This window comes from Schistocerca gregaria, chromosome X (genome assembly GCF_023897955.1).
Source record: "Schistocerca gregaria isolate iqSchGreg1 chromosome X, iqSchGreg1.2, whole genome shotgun sequence".
Taxonomy (NCBI): Eukaryota; Metazoa; Arthropoda; class Insecta; order Orthoptera; family Acrididae; genus Schistocerca; species Schistocerca gregaria.
The window spans coordinates 666668752-666691834 of NC_064931.1; the positions used below are offsets into that span (position 1 = coordinate 666668752).

The window sequence follows — 23083 nt, forward strand, 5'->3', positions numbered from 1 at the left end:
CCCTCTCCTCTGTTTTATCTCCCACTCCTAGTCCACTCCTCCACATAATTAGGTGCTACACGTAACTACACCTGCTTATGCCACAGCAAGCTTACTAATGCCATACTCCAATTGTGTATGCTTGCTTCATCTTCCTCCTGACCATCACCCACCTCTCCTGCAAAACTTCTCCCCCAACTCCTTTCTACTCCACTCATTCCACCTAATACAACCCCTCACCCCAGCTGAGCTGTAGTGCCAGTACAACAGCCATGACAATGTGGCCATGCATGTGTGTGTGTGTGTGTGTGTGTGTGTGTGTGTGTGTGTGTGTGTGGACTTTATGCAAGTATTAATGTCCCATGAATGCATGGCAAATATTGCACACAAAAAACTTGTACCCATTTCTCATACAACATATCCACAATCTTCACATTGGCTACAGTGCCACATAACTTGCATTTTGTTGCTGGCTAAATGAAAATTGTAATTTGATTCCATTAACACTATTCACTAATAGAACCATATTTACAATGTATGGAATCAATAACACATGTAATAATCATTTATGGTAGCAGGAAAATCCGCACATTACAGTGGAAACCAATTTCCAAATTCATTTTTTGATCAGTGGTTGGTTCAGCATGAACAGTAACAAGTTGATAGGTCCAGTCATTTTAGAAGAGCAAATGACCAGATAGAACTACTTCCATTTTTGGAAAATTTGTTTGTTGAACATCACAAGGATGTTCCCTTGGCCACATGAACTGCAATGTACTTCCAGCATGATGGAGCTCCTCCACATTTTACTATACTTCTGAGGTCACACCTCAACTGCACTTAGCCTAACTGCTAGATTGGTTATGATAGTTCAATTAACTGGCCACCAAGATCACCAGACCTTATGCCCTTAGATTTTTGTTTACGAGGTTTGATGAAATCTGACAATGGGAGGGTTTGACATGTGGGTCACCAATTTTTATCAAGTTTTGCAAATATGTTGTACATTTTAAATAAAGAAACACATTTTGGCTTTTTGCTAAACACTCTCTAATTTTTCTAAAAAAGTTGATGATGTAAAATCATGCTTTCAATGTTATACAGCAAAAGATCATCTAAAAAACAAACACTTTTTATTAATATAATATGGGATCCAATGTTAACAATGTTTAAGTTATTAAGATTTTTGTGTTTTCACACTATAGCTTGGATACACATCATTCATTGTGTCTAAGAGCACAAGGACAGCAGTTAACCATTGAAGGCATTAGTCTACCAGACTGCTGGTCCATGTTTGATTCTTGATGGTGGCTTCTTTCTTTATTAGATGTTTTTTCAGTGTATTTGATAACATTCTGATAATGGGAACCCTTCCTTCCTTTCTTTGAAGTGCAATATAGGGATGTGTGATTAATAATCAAATAAGTATATATAATGTGTTGACCATTCTTGTCATCATGACACACGATGCACAGTAAGGATCTTCATAAATGGTGATGCTCGACCAACCTTCACTGTGAAAGTAATACTACCACAATGTATCTCTCTATGTTAACCATGTGACATTTACTTATTCAACAGGTACAGAATTTCATCACATGACTTCAAAATCATGTGACATCATAACAGAGCAGAGAATTACAAGACAGGGTGGATGCTATCAAAAGTCATCCATTGGTCCATAACCAGATGTCCACTTCTGTATTTCAAGATATGCTTTTATAATTTTGGTATGTATCAAGACTGATATCTGATTAATCTTTTTTTAGCAACATGAATCTGATATGTTTCCCATAAACAATGTACTGGAAAACATGTCAATGAAGTAAGATTTTGTTCATGTGTTACAAATGCTGTGAGAAATATTTATGTTTTCCCTGTTTCTATTGTAAGTTTCACCCCACTGATTGTGAGACAGTTCACAAATAGACGATCAGTTAGAATTTTGCAATAATATATTTTAGGCATATTTTTGTACAATGTATCATGATGAAAGCAACTATGAGTCCACTGTAATAAACATTTATTTGATTGCAAATCACACCTCCTCATGTTTTGCTTCAAAAAAGACAAAGACAAGTATTCCAGTTATCAAAATGTTATCAGACACACCAAAATAATATCAAGTGAAGAAAATGCCATGATGGTGAATAAAACATGGACTAGCAGTTTGATAGTGTAGTGCTTTGACCTCTCAACAACCAATCTCACTCTGCTGGACACACTGAATGACAGATACCCAAGCTACAGCATGAAAACACAAAAATGTTAACAACATGAACATAGTTAACTTTGGACTCCACATTATATAAAAAAGGGTTGTATTCAGATGGTCTTTTGATGTATAGCATTGAAAATATGATTTCTTGTCATCAACTTTGACCAAGATTTTTTCAAAAACTAGGGAGTGTCTAGTATACAACCAAACAATGTGTCTCTTTATATTAAATACAGAATATCTTTGCAAAACATGGAAAACCGGTGAACACATGTCAGACCCTCCCCTTGTGAGGTGTACAAACAAAAGATGAAAATGCAAGATGAACTGCTTCATCTCATCATGGACACTGGTTCCCTCATTAGGGAATGCGCAGAGGCACTCAGACAAACAACACAACACATTCTCCCAAGAGCGCGCAAATGCACTGAAGTTGATGACAGGAAATTAGAACATTTATTGTGAACTGTACAACAGGTGTAATGTGACATGTACAATAACGCTTAGAGGTGAATGTGTTAAAAATATGTATTTTTTCAATTGATACTTTGTGAAGTGCATGTTGTAATCATAACTAACAGTTGTACATGTGTACATGTGTGAACCTGACAATGTGTTGAATAACACAGAAAATAAATAACAATGTACATTAAATGCATTCTATCTCAGGAACTATGCAGAGTAGGGCATATGTTCATAGGAAGCTTTTTGTTTCAAATAGTTGTTCCTGTCATGTATCTGAATATTGACCATTGCTCCTGGGAGCACTGTATATGTGCTACTTTTTGTAGGAAGAGATCTGTCAACCGGCCAGGAAATTCCTGCCACAGTCCCGTATGCAGTAAATTTAGTTTAATGGTTCATTAAGGAAAAAAAATGGGAAGCTGATCGAAAATATAAAGCTAATCTGTTTGACAAGTTACAATTGTATTCTAATTTGTTATATGGGAAATGTTACATTTATGGTGACTATAATAAGATTAATGTTGCTAGATACGTAGTACTGCACACTTACCCAGGGAATTGATGGACTCTGCTAGGTGCAACACTGTGAGAATCTGTAGTGCTACCAAACAAGTTTATGTATGTACGCTTTCCATCTATTGACACAAAGTGTTGTCCTTCTTGTGGCATAGTTATAACTGAGACATCGCCAGTTTCTGATCATAGAGAAAAAGAATGTAATTAATAACTGACAAAGTAATAAAAATAAAAGAAATTATTGAAATTTTGGATTGGAAGTACACACATTAATAAATTACCAGAAAAGAATAAGTGAGACCAATAAAAAAACTAATCCAACTGCTGGAACAAAAAGATAGAATCATTCAGTCACAGAGTACATCACACAAACTGTATTTTTTTTTCCGCCATCTGATTACATCTTAGTGATGCATAGTATTATGACTTGTTTTTCACTTGTTGCTATAAAATGATGGATTCTTCAAACACTTTTTGTACATAAACTATCTTTAAGGAATGGCATTACAAATATTCAGTTATCAGTTAGTATTCGAGTTAATATTTTTAATACATAGGGGTTTATTTCATATTTTTGATGATTGTATGATGCTGTCATATTTAATCTATTGAGTATCAGATCAGATAAACATTACTTATTAGGTTCTGGTCTCTAAATGTCAAATAATGATCTCTGTCTTACAAGAGCAGTTGAGGTCCAAAAAATACAAATCAAAGTATTTCTCTTTTTCCAAGAAAAATAGAATGACATCTTCACTTTAAAACTCTTCAAAATAAGACCGACTGATTCTTTTATATTGACTTACCATTCATTTAAGGTTGTTCTTTGTAAACTATTATAATGATTCATTTATCATAACAAATAAGTATGCCACAGAAACAATGAACAGGGCTGGCTCTGGGATTTTGCCACCCTGTGCAGAAATTTCAAGTGCCACCACTGCCCCCCACCTTGCATATTCAGACATGGTCAACATTTCTCACAATGTCATTCATCTATGATGTCTTACTTTCATGCATCACACTTACTCATACACATGTTTGATGTGAATGAGTATTTAAGGCCAGAGCCAGGTATGGGGTACCAGTCAGTGAAGCAGAAACGAAATGTTTATAGTGTATAATATCTTCAATTGCAACTCAAAAATTGATTACATCAACCAGAATTCAGTTATATCACTCTCGGAGTATATAACTAAAATCTGTTTGCTTTTTCTCATTCCCTGAACAAAGAGAAGCATGCAGTGAAGAGGGATGAGCACCATAATTGCCGAGGAGAGTGTAGGTGAGTAGAGTTCTCACAGTACTAGTGTAAGACAGGTTTTGTGAAAGCACATACAGGGTGTTTCAAAAATGACCGGTATATTTGAAACGGCAATAAAAACTAAACGAGCAGCCATAGAAATACATAGTTTGTTGCAATATGCTTGGGACAACAGTACATTTTCAGGCAGACAAACTTTCGAAATTACAGTAGTTACAATTTTCAACTACAGATGGTGCTGCAAGTGATGTGAAAGATATAGAAGACAACGCAGTCTGTGGGTGCGCCATTCTGTACGTCGTCTTTCTGCTGTACGCGTGTGCTGTTCACAACGTGCAAGTGTGCTGTGGACAACATGGTTTATTCCTTAGAACAGAGGATTTTTCTGGTGTTTGAATTCCACCGCCTAGAACACAGTGTTGTTGCAACAAGACGAAGTTTTCAATAGAGGTTTAATGTAACCAAAGGACCAAAAAGCGATACAATAAAGGATCTGTTTGAAAAATTTCAACAGACTGGGAACGTGCTGGAAAGGTAGGGCGACCGCATACGGCAACCACAGAGGGCAACGCGCAGCTAGTGCAGCAGGTGATCCAACAGCGGCTTCGGGTTTACGTTCGCCGTGTTGCAGCTGCGGTCCAAATGATGCCAACGTCCGCGTATCGTCTCGTGCGCCAGAGTTTACACCTCTATCCATACAAAATTCAAACGCGTCAACCCCTCAGCGCCGCTACCATTGCTGCACGAGAGACATTCGCTAACGATATAGTGCACAGGATTGATGACGGTGATATGCATGTGGGCAGCATTTGGTTTACTGACAAAGCTTATTTTTACCTGGACGGCTTCGTCAATAAACAGAACTGGCGCATATGGGGAACCGAAAAGCCCCATGTTGCAGTCCCATTGTCCCTGCATCCTCAAAAAGTACTGGTCTGGGCCGCTATTTCTTCCAAAGGAATCATTGGCCCATTTTTCAGATCCGAAACGATTACTGCATCACGCTATCTGGACATTCTTCGTGAATTTGTGGCGGTACAAACTGCCTTAGACGACAGCGGCGTGGATTGACCTCCCTATTAGCCAGACATGAACCCCTGTGACTTCTTTCTGTGGGAACACTTGAAAGACCAGGTGTACCGCCAGAATCCAGAAACAATTGAACAGCTGAAGCAGTACATCTCATCTGCATGTGAAGCCATTCCGTCAGACACGTTGTCAAAGGTTTTCGGGTAATTTCATTCAGAGACTACGCCATATTATTGCTACGCATGATGGATATGTGGAAAATATCGTACTATAGAGTTTCCCAGACCGCAGCGCCATCTGTTGTTGACAATTGTAACTACTGTAATTTCGAAAGTTTGTCTGCCTGAAAATGTACTGTTGTCCAAAGCATATTGCAACAAATGGTGTATTTCTATATACCGGTAAATTTTGAAACACCCTGTATTTATATGCAGATTTATCTTCACATGTATACACATTTATCTTCAAATGTACTATATATTCATAGCACAGCACAAAGACAAAGAAAGAAATACACACTTGTTCACTGCACACTGAACAACTGTTCACTGCAGTGCTGAACAGCTGCAGGTTGCGTATGATGGCAAAATTGCAACAGGCACAAAACGTTTCAAACTATGTCATCAGAACTATGGGTCTCAGCAAACAATGAAAAGTAAACATACTATAGTATGTGAAATAGCACCTCCAACATTGGGTTTGCACAGGCAGGTGACATTTGGCAACTTATTTCATTGTTAGACAAAACAATTGTAGGCTTACCTGCAACAAATCTTTACTAAGTAAATGAATTAAAATGCATGACATACATAAGTAAATCAAAACTAAAATTAATTATGAATACATGTTTTTGTGCTTGCCTTATATTACAGATATTTTCCTTGCTTTGGTATCAGCAAACTCCTGTATGACTTTGTTCAAATCCAAACATTCAGCTAGCTCTCATGTTCAATTGACACCATTGCCAGCCCCCACAGTTGTGCCTGACCCATTGTCAACCTCAGGTTTGTTTTAACCAGTTTAAGCTTCGAAAAACTTCTTTTTCCATTTGCCACTGTCACTGGTTGTGTTAACAAAATTCATACAGTTACATCTATATTGGGCACAAAACTACACTCACATATGAGATTCACAGTTTTACTTGGTGTGCTACCAGGCTTTACTAACAGTGAGACCAATTTAAGTCCATCTTTAAAACTGATAAGACTGATGTTCATAGCCTGTTCATGATTAAAACTGCAGAACAGTTTGAAACAATTCTCACTTACAATTTCAAGTGACATGCCACTCAAAAATATCACTGTGACTTATGAGAAGTTGAAAGCTTCCACTGAGTGCACATATTATAATATCAAATACTTTAATATAAACATCTGTTTTGCACTGCATTTGTGGATCTTGAATTTTTTCATCTTGTCCCTCATACTGGACATGTCTCCTCTTCAGTCTCTTTTGTTTCTGCATTGTACCATCTACTGGGTTTTCTATACTGAGTTGAGTTGCCAGTTCCTTAGCAAATAGTGGTTAAGCTCAGAATTTGAAGTCCTCCGTACAGTTTGTGAAAAACTCTGTTGTCTTTCTGAGCAAGGCAATAGTTTTCAATATATCTGTGGTAATGCAGTGCTTGACAATTGCTAAGAAACAGGGATATGCTTGGACAGGAATGATCACAGGCAATGATTGACAACACAGGACATAAACAACAGAGGTGGAGTGGTGTATTTATAATGAAAAATAGTCAGATTTCATCACATGGGAATGCAGGATAGTAGGTGTAATTAATATTAGTGTTTGATACACACTCTTCTTTCAAGGTGGTTTTCAGTTATTGCACAGTTCGTGGAGGGATATCAATTGAGAAACACTGCTGCCAAGAGCATCCCAGCTATGCTATATGTCTATAGCGTTTAAGTCTGGTGAGTGTACAGGCCATTCCGAACATTCAATATATTCACTCTTCAATTTGTTGGACACTTCAGCACTCCTGTATGAGTGGGCACTGTCATCCACAAACGGAAATTTGAGACATACCACACCCCTAAACTGATGGGTATGATCCAGAATAATCTCCCTACAATACTGCTGTGTTGTAATAGTACCTTGTGCAAAGATATGTAACGGTGTTCCACCATCGTGCATAATGCCTGGCCACACCATAATGCCTTTGCCATACCAATGACAGTTATGAACATAATGTGCTGTATAACATGCTCCCCTCTCTCTCCACAGCAACTGGTAGCCAGTTTCCCTTGCCACAGTAAAGTGATATTTGTTAGAGAACAGCACTCTGGACCGCTGTCATTGAACACAACCAACATGCTCCCAACACCAATAAACTCTTTCTCATCAGCGGTGTGTTTGTAGTGAGGGTCCCAAGCATACATGTTAGCCTGATTTAATTGCTGAAAAACAGTTCTAGTAGAGACAGGTGTACAGTTAGTGGTTACAAGGTCTGCAGCAATCTGCCTAGGAACGAGATGTGTATTCCTTTTTGCCACTAAGGCTATGTATAAATCATCTCGCAGTGTTTTTATCGATCTACAACCACCAGCATGCTTTCCCATAACATTTTCCACCTTCAGCAGCCTTTTTTGATTGGGAGATGACACTTTTGGACACACCCACTACTGTGGCAACAGTAGTGACACCTTGACCATCTTTGAGCATCCAACTGCTTGTTCACTATCATAAGTACTCAAAGGATGTCTTGCAGACATGTTGCCATACCAAACAGAATGTTGCACTACGCGTTACAACAACCACCTTCATCAAACACTGTACTGCATGAACTGTCAAATGCATACAGAGCATTCATACACAGGCTTTGCTGTAGTTAACATGTCCTAGCCTCTACATTTCCATTTACTATCACTGGTTGAGAGTTAGCTCTTCTGTAGTAAGTGACTGTTGTTCCGAAGCAAGTTCAATTTCTCCCTTAGTAACTGTCATTCAGTGCACTTTGTGTGCTTTTGCTGTAAAAATGATGTGGTGTAGTGTATCACAGTATATCACCACAGAACAAAGAAATCAAAAATCACGGCTAAGGTTTGCCCATCTCCGAACTTCATGTGCAACCATTCCGTCCAGTTATTTCAACCAATGTATTACAGACTTCTCCTATGTCATACTTAAGAGCATGTTCATAACATTCCAATCTTGTTTTACCCAATGGCTTCAGCGTTAGAGCAGATAAGACAGAACATTATGACCAATGTCCACCGCACAGTTCGATTCCGTCTGGTGACGATGTGGGCATGTAACATGCTACAAAAAGTACATATGTGCAGCAGAGATGGATGGGGGACCACCCTAGCAAAGACTGTGGATGAGTATGTCCACATGCTACTGTCACAAGCATCTATAGAAAGAGGTTGATTGACAATTAAACTACCATCAGGAGTTAAATGGTTGGACGTCGACGACTCTTCACAGAATGTGGTGTTCGAAGGCATGTCTGCTCTGTAAAAAACGATAGATGGTGATCTGTGGCATCTCTTCTGAATGAACACAATGCTGATGCACACACAAATGTTTCAGAGCACACTGTTCATCATACACTGTTGAACATGGAGCTCCACAGCCAAGCCACCCCTATGAATTCACATGTTGACCCAACGACTTCATCAATTGCAATTGCAGAGGGTATGGAACCATCAGGATTTGACCTTCAATCAATGGAAACATGTTGGCTCTTTGGGTGAACCACATTTATGCTAAACTAGGTCAATAGTCATCTCCACAAGCGCCATCACGCCCTGCCGCCGTTGGATAAGCAGCTGCCGCAGCAAGTCGTATACCCCTAGCTAACTTATTTGTTACATAGTTTAATTCTTAATTTCTTTGCATGTTTTTGGGTACTTGCATTGTTTAATTCATATATTTCGGGCATATTATAGTATTTGAGAGTTGTAGCATCATGCCTTAGTACCTGAATAGTGTAAATTCGCGTAGTCGTCTGTCTCCTGTGTTTTTGTTTTGAACGGCCAATGTCGGTTGGTCACAGCCAGTGTGCTCCCTGCCGCCTTTGGATAAGCAGCTGCAGCAGCAAGTCGTATACCCCTAGCTTACTTATTTGTTACATAGTTTAATTCTTAATTTCTTTGTGTGTTTTTGGGTACTTGCATTGTTTAATTCATATATTTCAGGCGTATTATAGTATTTGAGAGTTGTAGCATTGTGCTTTAGTGTTTACTTGGTAGATTCTTACTTAAATTGCGTGTGAGTTTTGTATAGGAGGTGTAATTTCGAGTTTTAGTTACTGTAATCGTAAATTCAGGCAGATTGTAGCGCAGTCGTTAGGCATTTGTACAGGCTAGTTGATACGTTCTTTGCATGTTTCGCTTGCGTTATCTAGGCACGGACTCGTGTTTCAGTAACTGTTGTTCAACATTGATTAGAATGGACAAGGACTGCGATTGCTGTGTTCTGATGAGAGCTGAGTTGGCATCCCTTTGCTCACAGCTGCAAGCGGCGCTGACTTCGGTCGCGCAGCTTGAGGCTGTTGCCAATGGGCACCACTGTGGGGAGCCGGACTTGAGTATCACGGGGATATCAACCTCATCCCGTCTGTCCCCAGATCGGTCTGCTGCTGTGGTTGCCCCAGTTGCTGCCCGCAGTGAGGCTGAGCCCTCGCCTGTGGTTGATTGGGAGGTCGTTCCAAGGTGTGGCAGGCAGCAAAAGACGTCCCCAGAGGCTGAACAGAAAGCCTCCCCAGTGCGTCTGACAAACAGGTTTCAGGCACTGTCTCTGGCTGAGCCAGATGCAGCTGCCTGCCGTGTTTCAGAGGATCACTCTCAACCTTCAAGGTCTGGGCAATCGCAGAGGGTGGGCTTATTGGTAGTTGGGAGCTCCAATGTTAGGCGCGTAATGGGGCCCCTTAGGGATATGGCGGCTAAGGAGGGGAAGAAATCCATTGTGCACTCCGTGTGCATTCCAGGAGGAGTCAGTGGAAAGGGTCCTTCTGGATGCCATGAAGAGCACAGGGTGCAGCCAGCTGCAGGTGGTGGCACATGTCGGCACTAATGACGTGTGTCGCTTTGGATCTGAGGAAATTCTCTCTGGATTCCAGCGGCTATCTGATTTGGTGAAGGCTGCCGGTCTTGCTTACGAGATGAAAGCAGAGCTCACCATCTGCAGCATCGTCGACAGAACCGACTGCGGACCTTTGGTGCAGAGCCGGGTGGAGAGTCTGAATCAGAGGCTCAGACGGTTTTGCAACCATGTTGGCTGCAGATTCCTTGACTTGCGCCATAGGGTGGTGGGGTTTCGGGTTCCGCTGAATAGTTCAGGAGTTCACTACACTCAGCTGGCGGCTACAAGGGTAGTGGAGGCTGTGTGGCGTGGACTGGGCGGTTTTTTAGGTTAGAAGGCCTCGGGAAAGTACGGGGTGGGCTGCAATGTCAAAGGGTGCATGGCAAATACAGGACGTGCTTGGATCAAGGAACAGTCGGAATTATAGTTGTAAATTGTTGTAGTTGTGCTGGAAAAGTCCCTGAGCTTCAAGCGCTAATAGAAAGCACAGAAGCCGATATCATTATAGGTACAGAAAGCTGGCTAAAGCCTGACATAAGTTCTGCAGAAATTTTTACGAAGTCTCAGACAGTGTTCAGGAAAGATATATTAGGCAGAATTGGTGGTGGAGTGTTTGTGTCTGTCAGTAGTGGTTTATCTTCTAGTGAAGTTGAAGTAGATACTCTGTGCGAATTGGTATGGGTAGAGGTTATACTTAACAGCTGAACTAATTAATAATTGGCTCCTTCTACCGACCCCCAGACTCCGATGATACAGTTGCGGAACAGTTCAGAGAAAGGTTGAGTCTCGTAGAAAATAAATACCCCACTCATACAGTTATAGATGGTGGGGACTTCAACCTTCCCTCGATATGTTGGCAAAAATACTTGTTCAAAACCGGTGGTAGGCAGAAAAAAACTTCCGAGATTGTCCTAAATGCTTTCTCCGAAAATTATTTCGAGCAGTTAGTCCACGAACCCATGCGAATTGTAAATGGTTGCGGAAAACACACTTGACCTCTTAGCCACAAACAATCCAGAGCTGATAGAGAGCATCATGACTGATACAGGGATTAGTGATCACAAGGTCGTTGTAGCTAGGTTCAACACCATTTCTTCCAAATCCATCAGAAACAAACGCAAAATAATTTTATTTAAAAAAGTGGATAAAGTGTCACTAGAAGCCTTCCTAAAAGACAATCTCCATTCCTTCCGAACTGACTATGCAAATGTAGACGAGATGTGGCTCAAATTCAAAGATATAGTAGCAACAGCAATTGAGAGATTCATACCTCTTAAATTGGTAAGAGATGGAACGGATCCCCCGTGGTACACAAAAAAGGTCGGAACACTGTTGCAGAGGCAACAGAAAAAGCATGCAAAGTTCAGAAGAATGAATTCCCAAAGATTGGCTAAAATTTACAGACGCGCGAAATTTGGCACGGACTTTGATGCGAGATGCCTTTAATAGGTTCCACAACGAAACATTCTCTCGAAATTTGGTAGAAAATCCAAAGAAATTCAGGTCGTATATAAAGTACACAAGCGGCAAGACGCAGTCAATACCTTCGCTGCGCAGTGCCGATGGTACTGTTACCGACGACTGTGCCGCTAAAGCGGAGTTATTGAACGCAGTTTTCCGAAATTCCTTCACCAGGGAAGACGAATGGAATATTCCAGAATTTGAAACACGAACATCTGCTAGCATGAGTTTCTTAGAAGTAGATACCTTAGGAGTTGCAAAGCAACTCAAATCGCTTGATATGGGCAAGTCTTCAGGTCCAGATTGTATACCGATTAGGTTCCTTTCAGATTACGCTGATACTATAGCTCCCTACTTAGCACTCATATACAGCCGCTCGCTCACCGTTAGATCTGTACCAACATATTGGAAAATTGCAGTGTTTAAGAAGGGTAGTACGAGTAATCCATCTAACTACAGACCTATATCATTGACGTCGGTTTGCAGTAGGGTTTTGGAGCATATACTGTATTCAAACATTATGAATCACCTCGAAGGGACCGATCTATTGATACGTAATCAGCATGGCTTCAGAAAACATCGCTCTTGTGCAACGCAGCTAACTCCTTATTCACACGAAGTAATGGCCGCTATCGACAAGGGATCTCAAGTTGATTCCATATTTCTAGATTTCCGGAAAGCTTTTGACACCGCTCCGCACAAGAGACTTCTAATCAAGCTGTGGGCCTATGGGGTATTGTCTTAGTTGTGTGACTGGATTGATGATTTCCTGTCAGGAAGGTCGCAGTTCGTAGTAACAGACAAATCATTGAGTAAAACTGAAGTGATATCAGGTGTTCCCCAGGGAAGTGTCCTGAGACCTCTGCTGTTCCTGATCTATATAAATGACCTGGGTGACAATCTGAGCAGTTCTCTTAGGTTGTTCGCAGATGACGCTGTAATTTACCATCTAGTAAGGTCATCCGAAGACCAGTATCAGTTGCAAAGCGATTTAGAAAAGATTGCTGTATGGTGTGGCAGGTGGCAGTTGACGCTAAATAACGAAAAGTGTGAGGTGATCCACATGAGTTCCAAAAGAAATCCGTTGGAATTCGATTACTCGGTAAATAGTACATTATATAATAAACTGACCCAGGAGGTCAAAAATATTACTAAAATACATCTGTCTAAAAATGCAGCTGAAACCTCTTTCATAATTAATGCATGCTGCACAATTAAAGATTATTTAGAGGATTCAGTGCAGTGGTTAGTAATGAAAGGGGACAACTACAACAAACTGTCACCTGCAACCAATGATCTCAATGTAATGCTTTTATAAGAAAATCATATACTAACATTTATAGTGCATGACAGTAGTGTCTTGTCATTCTCCATGAGCTCAGAATCTCACTTATCATAGGATTGAGGGGAAGGCATCAAGATATGCATGGGGTATAGTTGCATGTTTATGGGCCTGGAGTCAGTTTTCCAAACAGACTGTAGGAAGTGTAAAGGCCACAGCAACATGCTCATGGTCCAGGAGTCACAAACAGGTGTCCTTAGTGAGTGAAGTGATGCAGTGCAAAACTCTGTTTTAAACTATACACTGAGGTGGCAAAAAGTCTTTGGACAATGACATAAACATATACAGATGGTGGTGGTATTGCATACTCAAGGTATAAAAGGGCAGTGCATTGGCAGAGGTGTCATTTGTAATCAGCTGATTTATGTGAAAAGATTTCTGACAAGAGAATTAACAGACTTTGAATGTGAAATGGTAGTTGGAGCTTGATGCATGGGACATTCCAGTTTGGAAAACATTAGCGAATTCCATATTCCAAGATCCACAGTGTCAAGAATGTACTGAGGATACTTAATTTCAGGCATTAACGTCCCCACAGACAACACAATGTGTAGAGTTGTCAGTGTTAACAGACAAGCAACACTGCATGAAATAACAGCAGATATCAATGTGGGATGTACGACAAACATATCTGGTAGGATAGTGTGGTGAAATCCAGTGTTAATGGGCTATGGCAGCAGATAACTGACACAAGTGCCTTTGCTAAGAACATGTCATCACCTGGAGCACCTTTCCTAGGCTTGTGATCATATTGGTTGAATCTTAGATGGGTCGCAGTTTCAGTTGGTGAGAGCTGATGGTGGGGTTTGAGTGTGGTAGAGGCCCCACAAAGCCATGGACCCAAAATGTCAACAAGGCACTATTCAATCTGTCAGTGGCTCCATAATGGTGTGGGCTGTGTTCACACGAACTGGACTGCATCCTCTGGTCCAGCTGAACCCATCATTGACTGGAAATGGTTATGCTCAGCTTCTTGGAGATCATTTACAGCCATTCCTGGATGTCACTGGGTCACAATTGTTTGTGGTGGGTTTGAAGAACATTCTGGACAGTTCAAGTGAATTATCTGGCCACCGAGATCGCCCAGTATGAATCCCATCAACATTTATAGGACATCATAGAGAGGTCACTTCATGCACAACATCCTGTGCTGGCCACAGTTCCACAAATATGGATGGCTATAGAGGCAGTAGGGTTCAGTATTACTGCAGAGGACTTCCAATGACTTGAAGAGTCCATGTCATGTTGAGTTGCTGCATTATGCCTGGCAAAAGGAGGTCCAAATTGATATTAGGAGGTACCCCATGACTTTTGCCATCTCAGAGTAAGTTATCTAGTGAAAACTGTGTGTAAATCAAAGAATATTGTAAAAATGGATGAGGAGAGACACTGGCATCATTTTTAAGAAGATATAGTTTACTCTAACAGACCATCCTGGTTTATGTTTTCTGTGGTTTTCCTACATCATTTCAAGCAAATGCCACAGTGGTTCCTTCAGCACGGCCACAACTGATCACCTGTCATATCCTAGTGAAAATATACTTATTTATTTTATGTGTATGTATGTTTTGAGCCATTTATTTTTATTGTATTATGATGACAAAACCTATATCATTTTGAGGTGATCCCTGGAATAATAAATAAATCAAATCACCTGTTTACCCAGTTAATATGAAAAAACATTAGAAAAAAGTCTAACAGAATTTTAGCCAGTAGACAAGAATTGTGTTCCACAATAACTTTGCCTTGGCAGCAGTGGTTGTCTGTAATGAAGGCACTGACCTACGTAGTGGGGCAATAATACAAGTGTAATACTTGACAATATTTGTAGCATCCCAGTGCACCATGGTGTTGGAAAGAACAACCTAATATTACCATAAATCTCAGGTATTTGTTGGGAACAATGAACATACCAGGATACTCATTGGATTGTTCAACTATTTCTGTCGACATTCTAGTAACATCAGAAGAATGTACTCCTACTGATAGAAAATGAGTGTGCACACACTCTTCATGTCACCCTATGTACCAATCATTTGTGAGATGTGATTTGGTCTGTAGTGTTGACAACAGACCTTATACAGTTGGTACAACAGGTGATTTGACTTGGAACATAATCTCCCATAATAATGTCTCATAATTATCTCTGTGCACAGTTACAGGATAGCAATGTACATAGTGGAGGTGACACAAGATTCTGAAATTGGTACTGAAGACCATAAATTCATGCGTATATGACTCTGCAACTGTGGTCATATAGTGCAACCCATATAGTACGTGCACAAAACTTCATTCATGTGGAACCTCTGCCTGAAGTCCTCCTTCTCCTTTTTCACAAATGTGCAACCATTATATCCCAAAGAAATCAGAATGTAATGTTGATACACTACTTAAGCATAGGAACTACTAACCTGGATGCCTGTGAGGTCTTCCATCACTGTTCACACTTCCTCCAGGACCCTGTATTGCAGTAACTGTAACGTCAAATATCTCCCCAGCTGCAATAGTTGGCTTAGTGGGTTTGTATTCTGTGTCATCAAGAACTATACCTGGTCTTGGCCTGTAAACGTTATATGTAAGGTCTGTACCTGAAGAAAAAATCATAATATCATCTTCAGCAGGAACACAAACAATGTATGTAAACATTACTGCCATTCCAAAAATTTCTAAGAAAAAGTAATACATGTTCAAAATGAATAATAGCAAAGAAAATGAGAATATACACAGAAGGAGATCAAAATCAATAATATGCCAAAAAATGGTTTTGTGACCACACTGGATTCTATTGGAGCTAGCAACAGACATATAGAATAGTAGTTAAGATTCAGAAAATGTGGATTCATACTGATTGCAAACCTATAAAGAGAAAATTACAATATCTCTGTGGTAAAGGTAATACTATAAAAATAAACAGCAGCCAGCAGCAGAAAAAGTGTAATATATATATTTTTTATATTTTGTGTGTGTGTGTGTGTGTGTGTGTGTGTGTGTGTGTGTGTGTGTGTGTGTGCGTGTGCGCGCGCGCTTGTGTGTGTCCGCGCGCGCACATTATGACCACCAGGACCTATTGCCATCCAGGCATTAGCAGCGTTGCCTGGTGAAGAATGACTGCTAGTCAGACACACAGACGGTGCATGTAGTATCAGTGAGAAAGCTGTCTATGTGTAGAAAGGGGAAGCCGCACAATCTATCTGAGTCTGACCGAGGGCAGATTGTGATGGCCTGAAGGCTCGCATTTCAGAAGCTGCACAACTTGTTGGGACATCGAGGAATGCTATGGTGAGTGTCTCCAAGTCAAAACCAAGGTGAAACCACGTCCACATGTTGTGGGGTTGGGTGGCCACCCCTCATTACAGATGTCGGACGTTGCAGGCTGGGCAGGTGGCAAACTGTGTCAGAACTAAGATCAGCGTTTTTGCTGGGCAGAGTATAAGTGTTTCTGAACACACAGTGCACCAAACTCTCCTAACGATGTTCCTCCACAGCCAGTGACCCATCCATGTGCCAATGTTAACACTGTGACATCGGCAACTTTGACTGTAATGGGCATGTGACCATTGGCACCAGAAATTCGTGCAGTGGCAGAGTGTCATATGGTCTGATGAATCCTGATGTCTTCTTCATTATGCTAATGGGCGGGCATGAATCTGTTATCTTACCGGGGAACAGCTCCTTGACACCTGTCCTGTGGAATGGAAATAAGCTGGCAGTGGCTCCATTATGCTCTAGGGAACATTTAAATTGGCATCTATGCATCCAGTGGAGTTTGTGTAAAGCACTATGATGGCCAAGGAGTATTGTACTCTGGTTGCAGACCATGTACACCCCTTCAAGACGATCACGTTTCCTGATGGCAGCGGCACTTTTCAACAAAACAATGTGCCATGTCACAAGGCCCCAAGTGTGAGAGAGTGGTTTGAAGAACACAATGGTTAGTTGCAATTAATGTGGTGGCCCCCCAATTTGCCAGATCTGAACCCAATCGAACACATCTGGGATGTGATGTAACATAGTGCCAGAGCTCATTGCCCCCTCCCCAGAATTCATGGGAATTAGGTGACTTGTGTATGAAGATGCAGTGCCAGCTCACTCCAGCAACCTACCAAGGCCTCACTGCTTCCATGCCATGATGCCAGAGGTGGAGATACTGGTTTTTAGGTAGTTGGTGATAATGTTCTGGCTGATCAGTGTATATAGTAGAAACAGTTTTCAAAAACACAGAAATTAATTGTATCGGACCAAAAATAAAAATATGTGATCAGCAAAAAGAAAAAGATGACAATACTCAGCTCTCAATTGCAAGAATTTTGAGTACAAAAGGCACCCAAATAAATAGACACACGAAGAAAAAATGTCCTAAACCTGGGAATGGGTAAAGATAATCAAGTCCTAGCAACAACATTAAATGGAATGAAAATACTGCAGTCTGGTTGGCACTCCAGCTAAGAGACAAATAGCACAAATAAGTTAATATGCAAAAAATAGGAAATAAAAGGTAATGATTGCAATGCTACAAGAGAAATCAGTGAGAGTTATTTAGAGTGAACAGGAGTTGTATACAAACATTGGTATATGTGTGTCTGAACTCTGATGGTGAAAAGTTGCAAACAACATCCCCCCCCCCCCCCCAACCCCTCTGTTGCCACCCCATTATGACTTGTCTTATGATAACTCACCACTGGCTTATACAGGCTGACTTCACAATGATGTTACGGACTTTCAGGGATTATGAGGAAGGGGAAATGTATTAATTTGACATAAGGGGACCTGGTCTGGAAATGACTGAGTCTGAAGTTATTAATGAGAATTATTGTGATACCGCTGACAGTGGATCACTTCTACAGCAAGCTATTTGTTTTCCATATTTTGGGAGAAGGTAGTATGGACAAAAACAAGAAAAAAGTTCAGTAAACATGGGCTCTAAAGTGCGTACATTAAGAGCTATGAACATTTGTTCAGTGGAAGACATGTGTTTCCCTGTATCTCAGATGACCAAATTGTAAGATATGTACTTTAGAGCCCATGTCTACTGGACTTTTTTTCTAGTTTTGGCTCATATTATCTCCTCCCAAAATATGGAAAACAAAGAGCTTGCGTTAAAGAGGTCCACTGTCAGAGTTATGAGAATGAGTTTCGCTTATAACTTTTGACTTGGTCATCTCCAGACTGGGGTCCTTTACCACTAACTGATACATTTACCCTTCTCCATCATCTATAAAAGTTTGTAACATCACCATGCATACCATTTATCAAAATATGCTTTATCTTACTTATCATTCCTGTTTTAACTTTTTCAGCATCTCCAAGCTTGTTTTATTTACCTATCTTCCTAGCCCAACTTATCCACCACAGGTTCATATTGGCATTTCTAAACATTTACTATTTTCTGTCTGCCATCCTGCCTTCCCCCTTTTCAACACTCTCCCACTGTTTTGACCTCTCTTCCTAGACTTTCGTTTTTTGTGTAGTTCCATCAAACTCCATCTTTCTCTTCCTTTTTTCACTTTGGCCAATCTAGAAAAATGATAATGTAGGGCATTAGAATGCATGACAAACATTAGAATGCATGACAAATAGGTTTTAGAGGCCTGGCCAAGATTTATAATGACTTCCTTATTTTTTAGAGCAGCTCTTTGTGCTAAAGCCCACTTATTCATTCTTTCATTATTGTGACTGACACATTTTTATTTCTTTGTTTTTTGTGTTAATCAACCAATGACGGTTTGGCATTCATACAGTTCTGATCATTATTACTACACTACTATACTGCATACTTTTCAATTTATAGGCCCATCACTTATGATTTTCTGTCTAGTTGGAGACTTCATTCTGTAGGTGTTTTATCTGGTTTGCTACTGTAATTCTTATTATATTTATAGTTGTGATCATTATGATCTCTCCCACTGCAGCGCAAACATATTATTATACTAGTGCTGGATCAATATTTTTAGTGTAACATTTTTCACATTTATACCTGCAATCTCATTGTTTCCTTTCTTGGTACCCCTTTTCTGTGTCATCAATTGTTAATTTCTCCTAATGTAGTTTTTCAGTAACACACCCTCATAATACCATGCTTCTTTGTGTCCTCTGTCCAATAGTTATATTGTATTAACTTCTCTTCTTTTTTTGTCATTTGCCCAGTGGTTTAGTCAACGATTGCTGTCAAAGTTTTTTGTTTAAAGGAAAGTTCTTTGGAAACTGTCTGTGACCAGAACAGGCAGCCAGTAGGTGCTGGTACAATTGGCGATACAGAAGACCTCCTGGCTTCTATTTGCAGTACATAATTTTTCAGTTCCTTTCAGCATTATATGTGTCATTGGATTTTTCATACACATAAAAATGTGTATATATATATTCAACTTTTTATCCTTTCCACTGTAGAAATCTTGATGTCTTTTGAAACTAATCTCATACTTATAGTCCAATTCATTTGCTAGATACAGTTTCTATAAATGGTTCCATTGTTATCAGGCCAAGTTTCTTTGAAAACTTTGAATACATTTTGTAAATCTGAGGTCAAGTTACTTATATGTGTTAAACAATTGCAATGGCATTAGTAATATATTAACTGAGATTAGAAAGTTAATAGAACAGCTGAACTTTGGTGCATAACTGAACAAAATACAGTAGGCTACATTCTGAAAATTATTCAAATAGTAAGTAAAGAATTAACATGATTAATTCCATTGCCAGAATAATAATGAGAAGTGTAATGTGCTTGGAAAGTGTTTAGTTGTTCAGACAGAAGACTGAATTCTAACACTTTTTAAAAAGTCATTACATATTAGTTACTGAATTTTAGTATTACTGACTTCAAGTTGTAACTTAGTTCAGAAACAATTTCTACACTATCGTTATTGGTCTTCATTTTAAAATACACCCACAATACTTCAACAGATGCAAGCATTTGGTTATGTTCTAATATTGCAAGAAGTTTGGAAGTTTAGGTAAGTATTTCCTCAAATATTTAGTATATTTTTCCATATAAAATGCATCTGCAATGTGACACAACAAGCAAATTGCAGATAAAGAAATAATCTGACAATTACATTGGAGAGGTGAGAAGGACTATATTTTTTTCTACTATTAAGATGTTTGTCATAGACACTAATAAGTCACATGAACTGAAATTTAACATGAAATTAAAAGGTAATTTATCACATTAGGTACATATAAAAAAGTAAGTTAAAGGGAACTTAAGAGCAGAATGAGTTGTGACAGTTCAACAGACACAAAATTACATAACGATTTTTACAGCCCTAATCACACTACACACATACTTTGAAACACAAAACCACAATATTCAAAGTTTGTGAGTAAGTCAATAGCCAGTAAGAATTCTATGCCAGTTAACATTTTTTTAAATATATCTAAAGCTATACTTATATTTCAAGGAAACATTTATATAAACAACATGTAAATGTAAACACATTACTAGGAAGGACTGTGATGAAAATTACTTCAATGTATCAAGAGCACTGTGACCACAAATGATACAATACAACATTAATATGATATACAACAAGCATACTGACCTGTTGACTGTGATGCAGTATGGAAATTTGTTGCTGAATCAGGAAGTTTCGCTGTGTGAATCTGATGTATTGGCCATTCATGCATTGATGATTCTAGAACTGGCTCAGCTACTCCAATGCCAAGTGCTTCTGTTGGAGAGATAGCTGTTGTTGTTTCTGGAAGTGTCACTGAAGTTCGTCTTGGAACAGTAATTTTTTCTGTTGATGTTGTTTTTGGCAGAGTGGTCTTTGGTGTGCTCTGCTTTGGTGTAGTGGGTTTCATGGTTGTTGATTTTGTTGGTGGTGCTTTTGGTGTAGATACTTTATCAACAACAATCTTAGGTGTTGTTGCTTTAGTGGAAACAGTTGTAGTTGTTGTCTCATTTACTGTTTCAACTGCTGAAGTAGTATGCAGTGATGGTTTTTCAGCATCTGCTATAGCTGATGTGGGATCAGTTTCATGTTTGAGGGAGGTATTTGATGGAGCAAGTGAGTTGTTATTTGCTGATGAAGCTGTTTCTGTTTGTACCGTTTCCTTTTCATTCTTCTGTGAACTCCCACTTTTATGTTCATGTAATACATTTCCAGGATCTGTTTCAGCTCCTGATGCATCCACACTGTCATTTTTACTTGGTGATTTAATGTCGGTAATCTCTTTGACAGAGGTAGAGAAACTTGCTGTTGTCATCACTGTGACTGGTGGAGAATGTGACAGTTCTGAGTCACCATAACTGTCAGAGAAATCTGTGGAATATATTTGCTCTTTAGGAGGTTCCATATCTGAAATGAAATTTGTAATAATTAGAAAATGTAATACAAAGTTATATAATTCGTTTGTTTTTATTCTGTATTTTCTATTTTTAATGCAACACTGTCCACTATGGAAACATTGGTATAAAACACAAAATTGTATATACACAAATGTGTCACTTAGTATAATTCATACTGTAAGCCAGACTTTATTACAAAACATTCATGCAGGTCAGAACTACAATTCACAAAATTTTGTGTAATTTTATTGACACATTATTCAGTTTAATTTAATAGCCTAATCTCTTCGCAGAAATTAAATTTAGCTACTTCACCTTTGCTAAAATTGATCAGATCCTTCATGAAACAGATTCTGCCAATAAGAAGCATGAATAACATCAAAATATGCTAATTTTGGCATTATGACATTAGCAAACATGTTACAAAAGACACTCTTTCTCCTAAGAGAGTTTTTACTTACAACACAAATGAACATCAGCGAAACATCTCTATCATTATATGGTATTACATACTCTTCTTCTATCTGTCATGCATTCTCTGCTATTCTCCTTCCATTACTTATATTTATTTTTAGTTTCATTCTCCAGTCTTCACCTGTTTTACATACTTGATGTCACACATGTACAGCCACTTGTTATAGAGTTGTTTCTTCTCCATATCAGACACAGCCATGCATATGCACGAGCATGCGCTCACACACACACACACACACACACACACACACACACACACACACACACTGTAATACTTCCATGAGACATTCTATAAGGCATATCATATGAGACAAAGGAAATTACAGATGCTAAACCATGACAATTTCAACTGAAGAACCAAATACTCCAATGATTCCAAACAAAGCTGAAGCAACAAGGAGAGGATCTCCATCAAGTTTAGTTGCAGTGCCCAAAGATACAAATTCAAAAATCACAGCTGAAATGTCTAGTCATTTCACTTCATCTCACCCCACACACAACAAGAAAGAACCACAATGTTTTTTACATCTACATCTACATGACTACTCTGCAATTCACATTTAAGTGCTTGGCAGAGGGTTCATCGAACCACAATCATAATATCTCTCTACTATTCCACTCCCGAACAGCGAGCGGGAAAAACGAACACCTAAACCTTTCTGTTTCTCTTATTTTATTTTGATGATCATTCCTACCTATGTAGGTTGGGCTCAACAAAATATTTTCGCATTCGGAAGAGAAAGTTGGTGACTGAAATTTCGTAAAAAGGTCTTGCTGCGACGAAAAACGTCTATGCTTTAATTGATTCCATCCCAACTTGTGTATCATATCTGCCACACTCTCTCCCCTATAACGTGATAATTCAAAACGAGCTGCCCTTTTTTGCACCCTTTCGATGACCTCCGTCAATCCCACCTGGTAATGATCCCACACCGCGCAGCAATATTCTAACAGAGGACGAACGAGTGTAGTGTAAGTTGTCTCTTTAGTGGACTTGTTGCATCTTCTAAGTGTCCT

General features: G+C 39.4%; 1 protein-coding gene across 2 annotated transcripts in view; it reads right to left on the reverse strand.

The window, feature by feature from the left end:
- Positions 1 to 23083, reverse strand: part of LOC126298070 (mucin-5AC-like) — a 276647-nt gene that overhangs the window by 59100 nt on the left and 194464 nt on the right. For both annotated transcript variants that reach the window (XM_049989390.1, XM_049989389.1), the window contains exons 5-7: positions 20844 to 21602; positions 15717 to 15893; positions 3213 to 3357 (exon numbers count right to left, since the gene is read on the reverse strand). In XM_049989390.1, the coding sequence (XP_049845347.1) occupies positions 3213 to 3357; positions 15717 to 15893; positions 20844 to 21602 (1081 nt within the window). The remainder of the gene's footprint in view (positions 1 to 3212; positions 3358 to 15716; positions 15894 to 20843; positions 21603 to 23083) is intronic.